At 34.1% G+C, this 16,552-nt stretch overlaps 1 protein-coding gene across 2 annotated transcripts in view; it reads left to right on the top strand.

The window, feature by feature from the left end:
* The window catches only part of gak (cyclin G associated kinase), an 85,833-nt gene extending 69,530 nt beyond the window's left edge, over positions 1-16,303 (top strand). Inside the window, exons 20-28 of one of the 2 annotated variants that reach the window (XM_056457350.1) lie at positions 3,408-3,572; positions 5,393-5,803; positions 7,191-7,325; positions 8,189-8,281; positions 9,548-9,634; positions 9,980-10,225; positions 10,883-11,031; positions 13,388-13,564; positions 15,158-16,303. In XM_056457350.1, coding sequence (XP_056313325.1) covers positions 3,408-3,572; positions 5,393-5,803; positions 7,191-7,325; positions 8,189-8,281; positions 9,548-9,634; positions 9,980-10,225; positions 10,883-11,031; positions 13,388-13,564; positions 15,158-15,259 — 1,565 coding nt within the window. In that variant the 3' untranslated portion in view covers positions 15,260-16,303. Of the gene's footprint in view, positions 1-3,407; positions 3,573-5,392; positions 5,804-7,190; positions 7,326-8,188; positions 8,330-9,547; positions 9,635-9,979; positions 10,226-10,882; positions 11,032-13,387; positions 13,565-15,157 lie in introns of both variants that reach the window. The other variant, XM_056457349.1, reaches the window with a different exon arrangement.
* Positions 16,304-16,552: the final 249 nt, after the last annotated feature.

Here is a 16,552-nt window from a genome sequence, read left to right as displayed (position 1 = left end):
TTTTTACTATACTTTTATATTTATATCTTGTACTTCTTTACATTTTCTTACTTTATTTTTACTATACTTTTATATTTATATCTTGTACTTCTATACATTTTCTTACTTTATTTTTACTATACCTTTATATTTATATCTTGTACTTCTTTACATTTTCTTACTTTATTTTTACTATACCTTTATAATTATATCTTGTACTTCTTTACATTTTCTTGCTTTATTTTTACTATACCTTTATAATTATATCTTGTACTTCTTTACATTTTCTTGCTTTATTTTTACTATACTTTTATATTTATATCTTGTACTTCTTTACATTTTCTTACTTTATTTTTACTATACTTTTATATTTATATCTTGTACTTCTTTACATTTTCTTACTTTATTTTTACTATACTTTTATATTTATATCTTGTACTTCTTTACATTTTCTTACTTTATTTTTACTATACTTTTATATTTATATCTTGTACTTCTTTACATTTTCTTACTTTATTTTTACTATACTTTTATATTTATATCTTGTACTTCTTTACATTTTCTTACTTTATTTTTACTATACTTTTATATTTATATCTTGTACTTCTATACATTTTCTTACTTTATTTTTACTATACCTTTATATTTATATCTTGTACTTCTTTACATTTTCTTACTTTATTTTTACTATACCTTTATATTTATATCTTGTACTTCTTTACATTTTCTTGCTTTATTTTTACTATACCTTTATATTTATATCTTGTACTTCTTTACATTTTCTTACTTTATTTTTACTATACCTTTATATTTATATCTTGTACTTCTATACATTTTCTTGCTTTATTTTTACTATACCTTTATATTTATATCTTGTACTTCTTTACATTTTCTTACTTTATTTTTACTATACTTTTATATTTATATCTTGTACTTCTTTACATTTTCTTGCTTTATTTTTACTATACCTTTATATTTATATCTTGTACTTCTTTACATTTTCTTACTTTATTTTTACTATACTTTTATATTTATATCTTGTACTTCTTTACATTTTCTTACTTTATTTTTACTATACCTTTATATTTATATCTTGTACTTCTTTACATTTTCTTACTTTATTTTTACTATACCTTTATAATTATATCTTGTACTTCTTTACATTTTCTTACTTTATTTTTACTATACCTTTATATTTATATCTTGTACTTCTATACATTTTCTTGCTTTATTTTTACTATACCTTTATATTTATATCTTGTACTTCTTTACATTTTCTTACTTTATTTTTACTATACCTTTATATTTATATCTTGTGCTTCTTTACATTTTCTTGCTTTGTTTTTACTATAACTTTATATTCATATCTTACAACTTTTTGTTTAATTTTTCTTACATTTACTGTTATATATTTTGTACTCTTTCTCTACATGTATATCTTATTTATAACCTGATTTTTACGTTTTCTGACATTTAATAATAATACATTTTATTTAATGCACCTTTTAAGAAACCAACATATACACAATTCAATAATTAAAATAAACCGACAGTATAAAACAGAGGAAAAATACAAACACAAAATATAAAATGAAGTAGTTTGATTGGAATCCATTGCAGATCTTGTAAAATGGGGCTGATATGGTGAAGTTTTGGAGATTATATAACTTTATATATTTTTATTATAATTTTATATTTATTTATTATACATTTTTACAATATCTTTAAATCTGTTTACTATACCTTTACATTTATGTCTTATACTTCGAAACATTTTCTTGCTTTTACCTTTAACACCTCGTTCACACAGGGCATCAGTATTAACGCTCCTCTTTTTTTTTTTTTTTTTGATGGCATGACTTCAGGCATTACTGAGCATATTTAATGGTCCACTGCTTACAATAAAAGTTTAAAAGCAGGGGCTAGCCAATCAGAGTCCTGTATGCAAATATAGTACTGCAGATGCAAACTCCAATCATGTTTGTGCAACACCAGAGAATAGAAATATGTCAAAATGCTGGAAAATCTTATTATAGTGATTAACAATCACACAGCGCTTTATGATCAATCTTTATATACATACTGGTACTGCAGCTGCTTCTTCTGTGTGTATTTTGTGTCACGGTCCAAGCTGGATGTAATGTTATGTAAAAAAACAGAAATCTAAATTTTCCAGGAACACAATTTAAAAGAAATTAATTTTTTTAAGTGCAGCTTAAAGGTTAAATTAAAGGTAAAAACAGTCAACTTTTAGCATGAATCTTAAAAATTCTAAGATTTTTGTATGGCAATTTGTGTATTTTATGCCTAAAATTGTAGTTTCGTATGTGACTAATAAAATTTGAATTAGAATTTTATTAATTTAAAAAAGTACAAATTGCAATTAAAAATTAATGTGTTCATTAAAATTGAAAATATTATGATTTGATGTTCTTTGGGTTTGCTGCTTCAGGCTAACTTAATTATTCGGCAACAAATAATTTATTAATAATAATAATAATAATAATAATAATAACAACAATAATATTAATAATAATAATAATGTACATTTATGCCAAGCCATTTCTTATGATCTACTTTCAGGTTCTCAGTTATAAAAAAAATATCTACCTGTCCGTCCGTCCGTCCATCCATCCATCCATCCATCCTCAATATTGTCACTATTTTAATCACAGTTGTTTAAAATGATTATGAGTGGGTCATATGACCAAAACTTTTTTTAATAGATTTTTTAATGTATATACTTAAACTATATATATATATATATATATATATATATATATATATATATATATATATATATATATATATATATATATATATATATATATATATATATATATATATAAGTTTAAGTATAAACATTTGAAAAAATCTATTAAAAAAAGTTTTGGTCATCGGTGTAGTGGTTAGTGCGTCGACACATGCACTCTGGTGCTCACAGTGACCCGAGTTCGATTCCGCCTCGCGATCCTATGCCGGCCCGTCTCCTATCTCTACTCCCCATGCCTTCCAGTCAATTCTCTCTACTGTCCAATCAAATAAAGGTAAAAACCCCTAAAAATATTTATTTAAAAAAAAAAAAAGGTTTTGGTCATATGACCCAGTCATAATCATTTAATGGTGTTGTGATTATTGCACGGCACTAAGATCTACTGATGATTTATTACAAAGTTTACTCTGTACTTGTAAGAATACATATTTGATCTCTTGTCTTTTTAAGTGTGCAGGTTTATATAGAAAACATTGCAATTACAAATCAAAAGTGACTCAGGACTGTTTCTGATTGGTGTGTTTAAAGGTACCGCATTATTTTTTGTGGATATTGTTGGTATTTTGGTATCACGGTGAACTACTTCTGGCATAATCTTCAACCTTGCATTAAGATTTTGTCCGATGTGGTTTTGACATAGTTTGTTGTTGATCAGGTAAACCAGAGCTTCCTCGTCAGCCTGGTTCGACAGCCTGTTACGCCTCTGACCCGCCGCAATCGGAGAACTCTCCAGATGACGCGCAGACTGAGCCGGACTCACCGTCACCTCAGAGCACAGACACCAACGCAAACAACTTCTTCCAGACGCTGGACTGGGAAGGTATACAAAACATGGAACATTACTTGGCAAATATACAAACAAAAATCCAAACACTTCGAATTTTTACCGTTTTGTTGTTAATGTTGTTGTTTTTACACAATAAAACTTGTAATGTTTAATCTTTAAAGAATTAGTACCTGGCAAAGATTAAAAGTTTGTTTTGACATAAGATATGTCAAGCGTACCGAACTGTACTGTACCACAGCATCTAGCACTAGCATATAGCCTAGTGGATAGTGCGTCGACACATAGCACCAAGGTGCTCACGGCGACCTGAGTTCGATTCCCAGCTCGAGGTCCTTTGCTGATCCTCGTAAAATCTCTATTGTCCTATCCCAATAGGGTGAAAACCCCTAAAAAATAATTATTTATAAAAAAAAAAAAATACATTCAGTTAAATAGACTAAAGCATTCATTTAGTTGTTCAATCGTAAAACGAGATGACAGACTGTGTAACTGCTAGCTCCGTCAGTACCAGCAGGTGAGCTCAGAACCTTCATTCAAAATACTGTGGTAAAATAAATGTTTATATTTTAAAGAGATGGCAAGGAAAAATGTCATTTAATGCAGTTCTTCTTGTCCGGTCTAAGACCAACTTTATTTCAAAATCTATTAGGCAGAGAAGATCACTGATTTTTAAAGAAAACAGATCTTAAACGTGGCGATTTTGTAATGGGAAGCCGTCGGGCTGGCTGAAAATTAAAAGTCTTGGTGCATATAGCCCAATAAATTATTTATTAATTAATTTATTTCTAATGGTAAATGAGTAACTCCATGAAATGATAGGCATGTGTGAGCTATTTACAATGTAGCAAAAGAAAAAGGGAAAAAAATTAAACAAGTTAACTTGGCGGAGAGTGGAGGGAACTATTGTGAGGCCAAAGCAAAGAAATAACCGCATAGATTAGATCCCAAGAGCCCTCTAATCTTCTAGGAAAAATAAAAATGTGAAAAAGAAACTGAAATCTGTGGCGTATCCGATGCCACAAAATACAATACCTACATAGAATAAACAAATACAAAACACAACTCTCACCGTCTTACCTAGTGCATCTAAACATTGTTAGCCACAAGCAAATTGTGTCGCGCGACCCGATTACCTATAAAAGGAGTTGTAAACCATTATTTGTTCTGAGGTTAGGTAACACCACCCCAGACAAATGAATAATGATCACATACTAAACACAACGAAACACAAGCTTACACACCATATCAGGCCTATCACCCTACAGCCCAAGACCAGTTACACACTGAAGCTATGCAGGGCTGAGCCTGGTCAATACCTGTCATTGAGTGCCGTCTTTCGGATGAGACGTTAAACCAAGGTCCTGACTCTCTGTGGTCATTAAAAATCCCAGAGTAGGGATGTAACCCTGGTATCCTGGCCAAATTCCCTCCATCGGCCCTCACCCATCATAGCCTCCCAATCATCCCCATCCACCGAATTGGCTCTATCACTGTCTCAACACTCCATCAATAGCTTGTGTTTGGTGAACACACTGGCGCTGTTGTCCCGTGGCTGCCATTGCATCATCCAAGTGGATGCTGCACACTGGTGGTGGAGTGGAGAGACCCCCTCTCATGATTGTGAAGTGCTTTGGGTGTATGACCATACTTGATGAATGCGCTATATAAATACACACGTTACATTACACACACAGCACTGAACAGCAGTGCCTGTAAAATTGAAAGTCCACAGAACGGCACCTGATTGGTCCACAAGGAAACGTCCGAATGAAGATCGACACATTTCAAAGCACTTCACGGGAACTTTAACCTTTTTTTTTTTTAATTCACAATGGGTTATGGTGTGTTTACAGACACCAGTCGACACTTTGACCACTCTGACGGCCACTTGGATGACCAGGAAGATTTGAGTGGTGGCTCGGAGGAGGAGTCAGTGTCTTACTCTGCCCCCATTGACGGGACACTGTCACGGGACACCAGTGAGCCGCTGTTTGAAGCAGACTTCACAAACACTCCGCCTGAAGCCCAGCCCGACACTGAGGACCTGCTGGGTCTGAACTCTGAGCCTGGTCCTGCAAACGCTGCTCCAGAGAGTGGCTTGAAGAGCTCCGCCAGTAACAGTGATTTACTGAACGATCTACTGTTCGCCCCTCAGACCAACACTGTGCCTTCAGCGAACAATGAAGACCTGATGGGGGAAGATGCGAGAGAAGATCTGTTCTTCTCCAACTCGTCCAGCCAGCCGCCACCAGCCACTAATAAAGGTGAGACTGACCAGTCTGATCTGTGTGATTAAGTGTTGTGGTCATTAGTGGAAATTGGTTGATCGCAGAGTTTCAGGTTTGATAATAGAAAGTACAAATAAAGTCAAAACTAATGTGATTCATTTAAATGAAATTGTTCAAATTGTGTGTTTTGTGTATTGTTCATCCATTTCGTGATGTTCGGGGCTGTTTTTGCTCCATTGACTTTCATTATAATGACATTCTTGTTTGCAAAGCTGTGACTGCATATTAGATGTTGTCACGATACTGGAATTTGGTACCAATCGGTGCTTTAAAAAGTTTTAAAAACCTCCATTGCCCGCGAACATTTGATCGCTGTTCTACACATACTTAAACAGCGCTGATTTATTTGCCATTGTGTTCAACAGAAATAACAGTGCTTGGCCGTGAAGGCCATCAGTTATCAAACTCACCGCTGTTTACAGAGTGTAAACACAAACACAGGGACACTGGAGCATTTCAGAGTCACATCGATTAGCTGGTTTGTCTATAAGCTGAGATACAAGTGATCCGCTGATGAATCGCGGCTTTAAAATGCTCCAGTGTCCCTGTATCTGTTGTTACACTCAGTAAACAGCGGTGAGTTTGGTGAACTGATGATGTTCACGGCCAATCACAGTCATTTCTGTTGAGCACATGAACACATTGACAAATCAGCGCTGTTTAAGAACGTGCTCAAATGTGGGAAATGGATGTTTTTATATTTCAGTATTGATAGGTACTGAATTCCAGTATCGTGACAACCCTACAGCATATAATCATGCATTCTTGATTGTTTCCCTGTTGCAAAGAGATACAATTTGTCATTTTTACTGTTGGGAGTTGGGGCAACAACAGCTACCAGTGTAATGAAAGGGTAGTACATTTGAGTTTTTGAAAACTTTGAAAAATTTTCCCAAAATGTGTGTCAAAAAAAAGATTAAAAACCCTCAAAATCATTTCATTTGCTGAAGCACAGAGAAAGTTGTGGCCAAATTAAGAGTTAAAATCACTCCAGAGTGGATGAAAACATCCCCAACAGCACACAAGGTTTAATATAAAGTGGGACCAAAAACTCTTCTGATTTCGTAATAAGTGTCTGATTTCTGCTCTGTAAGACGGTCTGAGCCATCTTACCAATCAAAGCAGAGCAGGCTCTTGGAAAAGAGGAGTTTAGAATGATCAAATGATTAAAATGAATCATGTAAGGTGCTTTGAGAGCTGATTTTTAGTTGTGTAAAATTGTTTTCTAACCTTGGATGCATTTAAACTTTGTAGGAGACCTACAAAACTAAACAAGGAACATTTTATATGTCATAAATGGTGCACTTTAAAAATGTATAAGTGATCAGTTGGCTAAATTATGATTAATTTTGTTTTTGGACAGATTTCTTTGACCCGTTCGGCGTGGGTTCGGCCTCCTCAGGGTCTGATCTGTTCTGTGATCTGCTGGGTTCAGATGCTGCTAACAGTGGCTTCAAAGCTCCAGCTCCTGCATCAAACTCCAGCCTCTTTAACCTCAGTGAGTTTCACTGTCGAAACACTCAACTGCTTCATAAAATGTTTTAGCTACCACAGGAAATCGGGTAATTATGGAATTATGGTGGTTGAAAGCAATGTTTTTACTTATAACCATGCACAATAAATTTCCCTCCTTTGTTCATTACTGCGTGCCGCCATTGTATTATCATGGCCTGCACCCGAACTTCCATATTATATAGTATGTTAAAAACAGTATGTCTGAATTCATAGCATTGGAAAAACAGTATGCAAGAAGTTACCGGATGAGTTACTACTTCCGGCGAGATTCTGAAATGCACATCCAATGAACACTACTCTATCCAACGATGGCCCGTGAGAGAATTCTTGAATAGGACATGTATAGGTCACATTAAAATGACAAATAGCAGATGTAGTATATTCAAATTCCATTCATACTTCCCACATTCATACCATATTGATTGTACTTTTCTAATGGTCATGTAGTAAATTCACAATCAAATGTAGTTTATACTTGAGTAGTAGGCGCTTTCGGATGCAGCCACGGTGTCATGTTTTGGCTGTGTATTTAAAAATGGTGCTTCCCGTGTAGTTGTTTCTTTGTCTTGTTGCACATGCTGATGACTATTCTCCGTAAACCAATCAGCATTAAACATTTTGCTAATTTGTTTTGCTAATTAATGTAGCAAACGTTAAACATTTTGCTCATTTTCTACCATAAATATATCAAAACCAACATTTTCGGGGAACATAATTTAGACAACTTTAAGGGGGATTTTCTCAATATTTATATATTTTTTTCTTTTTTTTTTTCCAAAATCAAAAGGCATTAAACTGTGGTTTTATATTTCAGGGTGTCTGAAAGTGTTTTGATTGTTTTTACAGACAAGTTAGCAAACGAAACCCCGAAGATGACATCATCAGCGAGTCAGCCTGATCTGCTGAGTGGATGGGACAGCTGGACCACCAGTGGAACCAGTACGACTGCTAACTTGAGCACTGCTGCCAACAAACCTTCTATGAGTGGTAATCTGTCATTCATTTGGTAACACTTTACAATAAGCCTCTGTTACTGAAAGCTAGTTAATGCTTTCTCTAATATGAATTAACAATAACAAAAAAATGTACACTTGTATGTAAATGGATATATATGTAAAAGGAAGTTTATAAATGTTACTCTAGTTCTGTCAAAACATTAAAAGTAAATGCTTGTAAGTACATAGTTAATAATAACATTAAATATATATATATATATATATATATATATATATATATATATATATATATATATATATATATATATATATGCACATCGAGTACACACACATCATGTAAATACAAAATCTGATATATTTAAATATGTTCTGAAAAATATTAAGTTTAATTGTTGATGATATTTTCCACTTATTAAAGTGGTATAGTAGTGTAGGGTTATAGTTGTTCTTTGTTTATTTGCAGTTTTTTTATATAGTTATTTAATTTGCTTTAATATTGACATTTAGATTTTTTATTAAAAATGTAATAGCTAATATGAACGTTCATTTATTTATTGTTAATTATGGTGGATTATTTTTGTGCTTGCCTAAAACATTATATAGTTTACATTAGGTTTAATTGTTTTTTATAGTGCTGTATTTAATTATTTGTACTTTTTATGCTTTAAATAATGTTAACATTCAGATTAATAAATGCTTTAGAAGTATCCGTCATTATTATTTAAATGGAAATTCACTGTAAAGTCACTTAATTCAGAAAACAAATCTTAATGAGATTTATTCAGTTATATAAGATCTAATTTGTCAGTATGAGTTATTCCATTATTGTTCATGATTGTTTATAATGCATATATTAAACAGGTACAACTTATGATCTTAACCCTTATAAAAAGCTCCTCATAGGCTACAAATGTCCAAAAACATCATAAAAATATCACTTTTTTTCACCAACATTAGTTTGAGTCATAATTACCAAACATTTATTCATTTTGAGAATATTAAACATGCTTATTTTGCTTATTGTTAACTAATCAAGCCTAATTGTAAAGTGTTACCTGTGAGTTTAACCATTAACAGCTCATGCAATGAACGCTTTCTAGCTTTATCAGCTAATCAGATGTCCTGGTTAATCATTACACCACTCATAAACCAATTACAGCAGCCCATAAAACATTAAATACTTTTATATTTAGCAAATTTTCATTTAACTCATTTTAATTAATTAATTTTTTTTTTACATTTATTACAGCCTCAGGAGTCTCGTCTTTCTCCAAGGCCAAATCTCAGAGTTTTGACCCCTTCGCAGACCTGGGAAACCTCGGCTCGACACTACCTGGTGAGTTTTTTTAGGTCACACTTTATTTTGATGGTCCGTTTGTTGAATTTAAGTTACATTGCAACTTATTCTCATTAGGTTATAAGTGGACTGTTCGGTTGGGGTTAGGGTTGGGCTTAGTATTAGGGTTAGTGTAAGTTGACATGTACTTGCAAAGTATCTTATAGTCAGTTAAATGTGTGTTGAGTGTCTGTATCAACAGATATTAAGCAGACAGTCTACTAATACTCAGACGAACCTTCAAAATAGTGTTACCATTTTTTACAGCAGTAACTTATTTATCTGGCAATTTTTCTCCTACATCGTCGATATCCTGTTACTGACTAACATTGTTTTTGCGTTCAGGCTCCTCCAGTGCTGGCTTTTCTGGCTCAGGGTTTAAAACTGCACCCTCTGCAGGTGGCCCTAAAAACTCAGGTCAGCAATGGCAGCAAACACCTCGACCCTCTTCAGGCCCCAACAAACCCTGGATGCCTCCAAACTCCACGGCCCGACCGCAAGCTGTTCCTCAAGCAGCCAAACCAAACTACAACCCTAGCTTCAGCGTAATCGGCGGACGGCAGGAGAGGGGCATCAGGGGGCCTGGATTTGGTATGCTTTCACACAGTCTGCACAAACATTACAAACTTCAATTTGCAATTATCTATCTATCTATCTATCTATCTATCTGTCTATCTGTCTATCTGTCTATCTGTCTGTCTGTCTGTCTGTCTGTCTGTCTGTCTGTCTGTCTGTCTGTCTACAGTATCTGTCCATCCATCCATCCATCCATCCGTCTATCTGTCTGTCTGTCTATCTATATACAGTGTCTATCTACAGTATCCATCCATCCATCCATTCATTCATCCAGCATTACAGCAATATAATCTAGAGGTCATAAAAGCATGAATTAGCTTTTTTTGCATCCGAGATAGATAGCATAGTGATATTTCTAAGATGAAATAAGGCTGTACCAGCATTGCAATGACAGCACATTAGCATTATTGCAAGCAATAGAAACGAATATACTAGATAGAAACATCCTGTCTGCGCATTATTTGTACAGACTTTGATTTTTCAGCAGTGCAGTACAGCTTAGCTTTTCAATTAGCTCATATTTTGGCCTTTTTGTCTCTATAAATATATATATATATATATATATATATATATATATATATACCTAATTTCAATGCATCAAAGACAATAGATTGTGTGATTATTGACGTCTGTTTTTAAATCATAACTCTATTCTTCATTTGTCTCCTTAAGGTCCAAAGCCAAAAGTGAAAGAAGACGACTTTGAGGATCTTCTGTGCACACAAGGTTTTGGCTCTAAACCTGACAGGAAAATGCCTAGAACAATCGCTGAGATGAGAAAGCAGGAGCTGTCCAAAGACATGGACCCTCTCAAACTACAGGTCCAGATATTTTCAAGACATTGGCTTTCTCCAGAATAGACATACAGTGCTCAACAAAAATGAGTACACCCATTACAAATCTCTAATTTAAATTAATATTTTCTACAGGTAACTTTATAACATTATATTTGTGCGTATTATATTGGATTAGTCTGTACTGAAGCCAAATCTGGAGCTTGTCTAACAAAATAACTTACAATACCGGTTCAAAATTAGTAGCCCGAATTTATGTTAGGGAAAAATAATAAATAAAAAAAAATTGCGAAATTCAAGAGAAACAAAAGATTTATGAAATTTTGTAGTTAAAAATTTTTTTCCCAATATTTTGCTTTAATTTAATTGTATTATCTTTCTATTTCTAAATATGTTTGGTGACTAAAATATTATTTTATTAAATATATCTGTTGAATAAATCTGTTTTGTTCAAATGCACCAAAATCACCATATATGTCCTATATATACCATATACCATATATATACCATATATGTCATATATGTACCATATATATCATCATATATGACCTATATTTACTGAGAAATGGATACAAATATTCATTTTTAAAACAGGGTGTACTCGTTTATGTTGAGTGCTGTATTCCGATATTCAATTATGAACATGCACAATCATTATATTGGGCACTTCAAAACACAGTGAATAATTATGAAACATTTAAATTGCCTTTTAAGAATATTAATATTGTTGTATTAGTGGTTGTTTATCACAGCAGCAAATGATGAAGACTTAATTGGTGATTTATTTTCAAACATTAATATTTTCATGTTACTCTGGCCTATGATATTGAAAATTGTGGCATTTTTAATTAACCATTAATATATTTTATTATTTGTTAAAGTTAAGTTACATGTTGTACCAAATAAAAGTCAGTTGTTGTTTTTTTACTTTAACATAAAACCATTTAACATAAAACCAAAGTTTACTATTGAGACTGTATTGTAAAGTGTACTTCATCATCCTTTTGACCTTTTAGTTTGTGTAAAGCATTTATTTACTCCTGAACATGGACATTGCTCAGCATAAATGAGCACACCACATTTAAATATATATATTTTCTTATCCATTTATGAATAAAGTTAATATAATTTGGTGCATTTGAAAAGAAAACTGATTTCTGAAACAGATATAGTTATTAAAATAATATCTTAGTCACAGAACATCTTTAGAAATAGAAAGATAAAACATTTAAACTCATGCAAAATATTGAAATAAAAGTTAACATTTTTGCTCTTTTAACATTATTTATTGAAAAACCTGACATTGTGAGTTGTATTTCTGCGATATATGTTGCGATGTGAATACAATTTCACCAAAAGACTTTAAAAAAGCTTTATTTGGAAAGAATTCTTCAATTTACATTGATTGGGGGTGATTTTGTAGGGAAGCAAGTCTCGAATAATATAGAACAAATAAATTACAAGCACAGATAAATACTATATAGGAAAGATACAAGTAAATTATAGTTTTCTGGAGAGTCTAACAGTATTCACGTACAGATATTGAATAATCAACACTGCATAGGTTTCATTGAATATAATGTTTTCTTTATTAAAGTTACAAACATTATCATTGCTTGTGGCCAGATGTCTTTAACTCTGTAGTATTGAAATGTTTACACAGTAACAGGCTTTAAACGGCATGGTTCACCCAAAAATGAAAAAGTACTCACTATTTAGTCGCCCTTCACTTGTGTCAAACGTTTATGAGTTATTAAATATCTTGTTTTTGTGTTCAACATAAAAAAAAGAAACTCATAAATGTTTGAAACAAGTAAAGGGTGAAACGAAAATAGTGAGTAAAGTAACATTTTTAGGTGAACTATCACTTTAAAAATGCATGCAGATGATAAACTTTTACTCCATTATATTTAAACTCAGCATTGATTAAAATCAACTATAAAATCAACTCAACTATAAATTCCAACTCAACATTGTATATCCAATAATGTGACTATTGTGGATGCGCACATTGCAACTATAAAATCAACTCAACTATAAATTCCAACTCAACATTGCATATCCTATAATGTGACTATTGTGGATACGCACATTGCAATATCGATGGGGAAACTATATATAGTGTGCAGCCCTATTGTAAAGAATCCTATAGAAAATATTAATTTAAACGAGAGATTTGTGAGCGGTTTACTTGTATATGCTGAGCACTGTATATACAATACACGAAGTAATCCTTGTTATTATACCTGTTAAAATGATATTTTTCATAAATTAGGTCTATATCGTGATCAAAGCTTCAGCAATTAATCACAACGAGAACATTTCTCCAGGAGATGTTTACTGGTGGACCTGCTGTGATGATGAATGTTGTTTTGTGTGTTAGATCTTGGACTGGATCGAGGGAAAGGAGAGGAACATCCGCGCTCTTCTGTCCACGCTGCACACAGTCCTGTGGGAGGGTGAGACCCGCTGGAGACCCATCAACATGGCAGATCTGGTCACTCCTGATCAGGTCAAGAGGGTCTACAGAAAGGCTGTGCTCGTCGTGCATCCAGACAAGGTGCGAAATTTTAGCTTTTCCCTCTATTCTTTCAAACAGTTCTGAGAACAGTCAGGTATGGTTGTATTTGAACTAGCGATGCACAGAATTGTCTTTTTAAAAGGATCAGCTGAAAATGCCATCAACTGAAAGTGAAAAAATATGAGCCAAATAAAAAGCAGTGCTGCACTGCTGAAAAAGCAAAGTCTGCTCAAATATTGTGCCGACGGGATGTCTCTATATAGTATACTTGTTTTTGTTGCTTGCAATAGCGCTACTGTGCCATCAGCGGAACGCTGGTACAGCCTTCTTTCATCTCAGAAATATCGCTAAGCTTAGAAGCATGCTAAGGAAGGAGTATATCCTATATATACTACCTGACAAATTTTTGTCGCCTAAACAAGTTTTAGGATCAAAAAATAATAACTTGACTTCTAGTTGAGGCAAAAACCTTTAGATTACGCTTATTTTACCAAAATAAAATATGATCATGCCTTGAATTTGAATTATTTCATTAGGACTGTAAGGTCTGACTTTGCTTAGACAAAAGTCTTGTCACTGAACAGAAATAATGTCCAGTATAGAATATAAGGTCATGGTGCAGTGGAAAGAGAATGAATATTGTGTATGACTCCCATGAGCTTGGAGGACTGCATCCATACATCTCTGCAATGACTCAAATCACTTATTAATAAAGTCATCTGGAATGGCAAAGAAAGCGTTCTTGCAGGACTCCCAGAGTTCATCAAGATTCTTTGGATTCATCTTCAATGCCTCCTCCTTCATCTTACCCCAAACATGCTCAATGTTCATATCTGGTGACTGGGCTGGCCAATCCTGGAGTACCTTGACCTTCTTTGCTTTTAGGAACTTTGATGTGGAGGCTGAAGTATGAGGAGGAGCGCTATCCTGCTGAAGAATTTGCCCTCTCCTGTGGTTTGTAATGTAATGGGCAGCACAAATGTCTTGATACCTCAGGCTGTTGATGTTGCCATCCACTCTGCAGATCTCTCGCTTGTGCCCATACTGAATGTGACCCCAAACCATGATTTTTCTTTCACCAAACTTGACTGATTTCTCTGAGAATCTTGGGTTCATGAGGGTACCAATAGGTCTTCTGCAGTATTTGTGATGATTGGGATGCAGTTCAACAGATGATGCATCTGAAAAATCCACCTTCTGCCACTTTTCCAAATGATCAACTAGAAGTCAAGTTATTATTTGTTGCTCTTCCAACTAGGATCGACAACAGGACTTTTGTCAGGTAGTGTAGGTGCTTTGTCAAGCCCACTCACCTATTAAACTAGAACTACACAATATGCACATTTGCACACACTCTGGTCATATAAAGTGTGGGCTTATATGCTCATATAGTTCCAAAAGTAGTAATAAATTACTAATAAATATTATTTCATGTTATCTGTTCAATTTGTTTGGTAAATATGTATAAATGTATATAATAAAAATTACATATCGTAAAATAACTACAAATGTATAAATTGTATAAAGCATATAAATATATATACATTATATAGAAAGAGAGATGTTTTCTGAGCTTTCTACTTGTGTCCAGAAACAGTGCAGAACTCATTGTCTTTCACTGTGCTCCTGCAGGCCACGGGTCAGCCGTACGAGCAGTACGCTAAGATGATCTTCATGGAGCTGAGCGACGCCTGGTCCGAGTTCGAGAACCAAGGATCCAAAGCCCTGTTCTGAGCGACAGTCTGCTCCAGAGGCCCAGCGCTTTCTCTCTGTCCACACACACATGGACACACTGCCACTGTCAACAAACACACACATACGCAAACTGTGGCTCTGCAGAGAGAGAGAGAAAGAAGGACTGAAGAACACTCACATCTCTGCCTGAGGAGAGACACTGCAGCTGGACCACTGTGCTAAGATCCTTCTGGCATATGTAGACCAAAAACACACACACACACACATCTGAGACTACAGTCTGTCTTGCACTTCAGAAGAGCTTCAGAAAAGATGGATTCTTGGATGACGAATGACATGATTATTGCTCTTTTTCGCCATTCTATGCATCACACTTTTGGTTTTCACTTAGTCGGTGTGGTTTTGTCAGTTCCTGGTGTAAATATTCACTTGAGTGAGTGTGTGTGTGTGTGTTTGACTGGGGTTTGTATGAAGCTGAAGCACTTCTGCGCTCGCTCCACCATGTGAGGATTTGGTTGGGCTTCTTTGTCACTTTCACTTTGGTTTTTATCATGTTTTCCACGGATCTCAAGTGTTAGCTCTCTCCCAGCACCTCGCTTTGGAAGGTGCGTTTGTGTATTTGTGGGTTCAGGGCTCTTTTTCTGCAGTCCTAAGGGTATTGAGTGAGTGAAAAAACAGACAACGTGTATGATCTTTCCATTCTTTTGTTTGTTTTTTCTTTTTATCTCAAGGACCAATCAGAAATGTCTGTCTTATTTATTGTTTGGAAAGCTGTACATGGCTAACTGATGGATATAAAGAGGACTAAAATAGCAAATTTATTATTATAAAAAAAGAAAATGACGGAAGAAACACGCTGAGCATTTTGCAATACTAAAATCATTCCAAAGCATCTACTAATATGAATGTGCTTTTTAAGATTACTGCTGGCAATTTGGAATGTAAATTGTTTTGTTTTTTTGGTACTCCCTGTATTATTATTATCATCCTGTTTTCCATTTGTGAGAGAGCCTATATTTTATCTCATGTTTCCATCATTTCTTAAAGGGACAGTTCACTTAAAAATGAAAATTCTGTCATTTACCGATTGATTCAAGCTTGTATGAGTGTTTTTTATGTTGAACACAGGAGTAATTTTGAAGAATGCTGATAACCAGAAAATAATGATTGTAATATTTTCAAAATGCAGGCTAGTTTTAACAAAATATGTTACTTTTGGCTAGTTGGTAACAGCTGATTGTGCCCTAGGCTAGTTTTGATCAGCAGCTGGCGCTCTAGGCTAGTTTTGAACAGCAGATGGTGCTCTAGGCTAGTTTGTAACAGCAGAAGGCG

This window comes from Danio aesculapii, chromosome 5, assembly GCF_903798145.1.
Source record: "Danio aesculapii chromosome 5, fDanAes4.1, whole genome shotgun sequence".
Taxonomy (NCBI): domain Eukaryota; kingdom Metazoa; phylum Chordata; class Actinopteri; order Cypriniformes; family Danionidae; genus Danio; species Danio aesculapii.
Note: the sequence above shows the minus strand (reverse complement) of the source record. Positions and strands in the feature narration are given on the sequence as shown.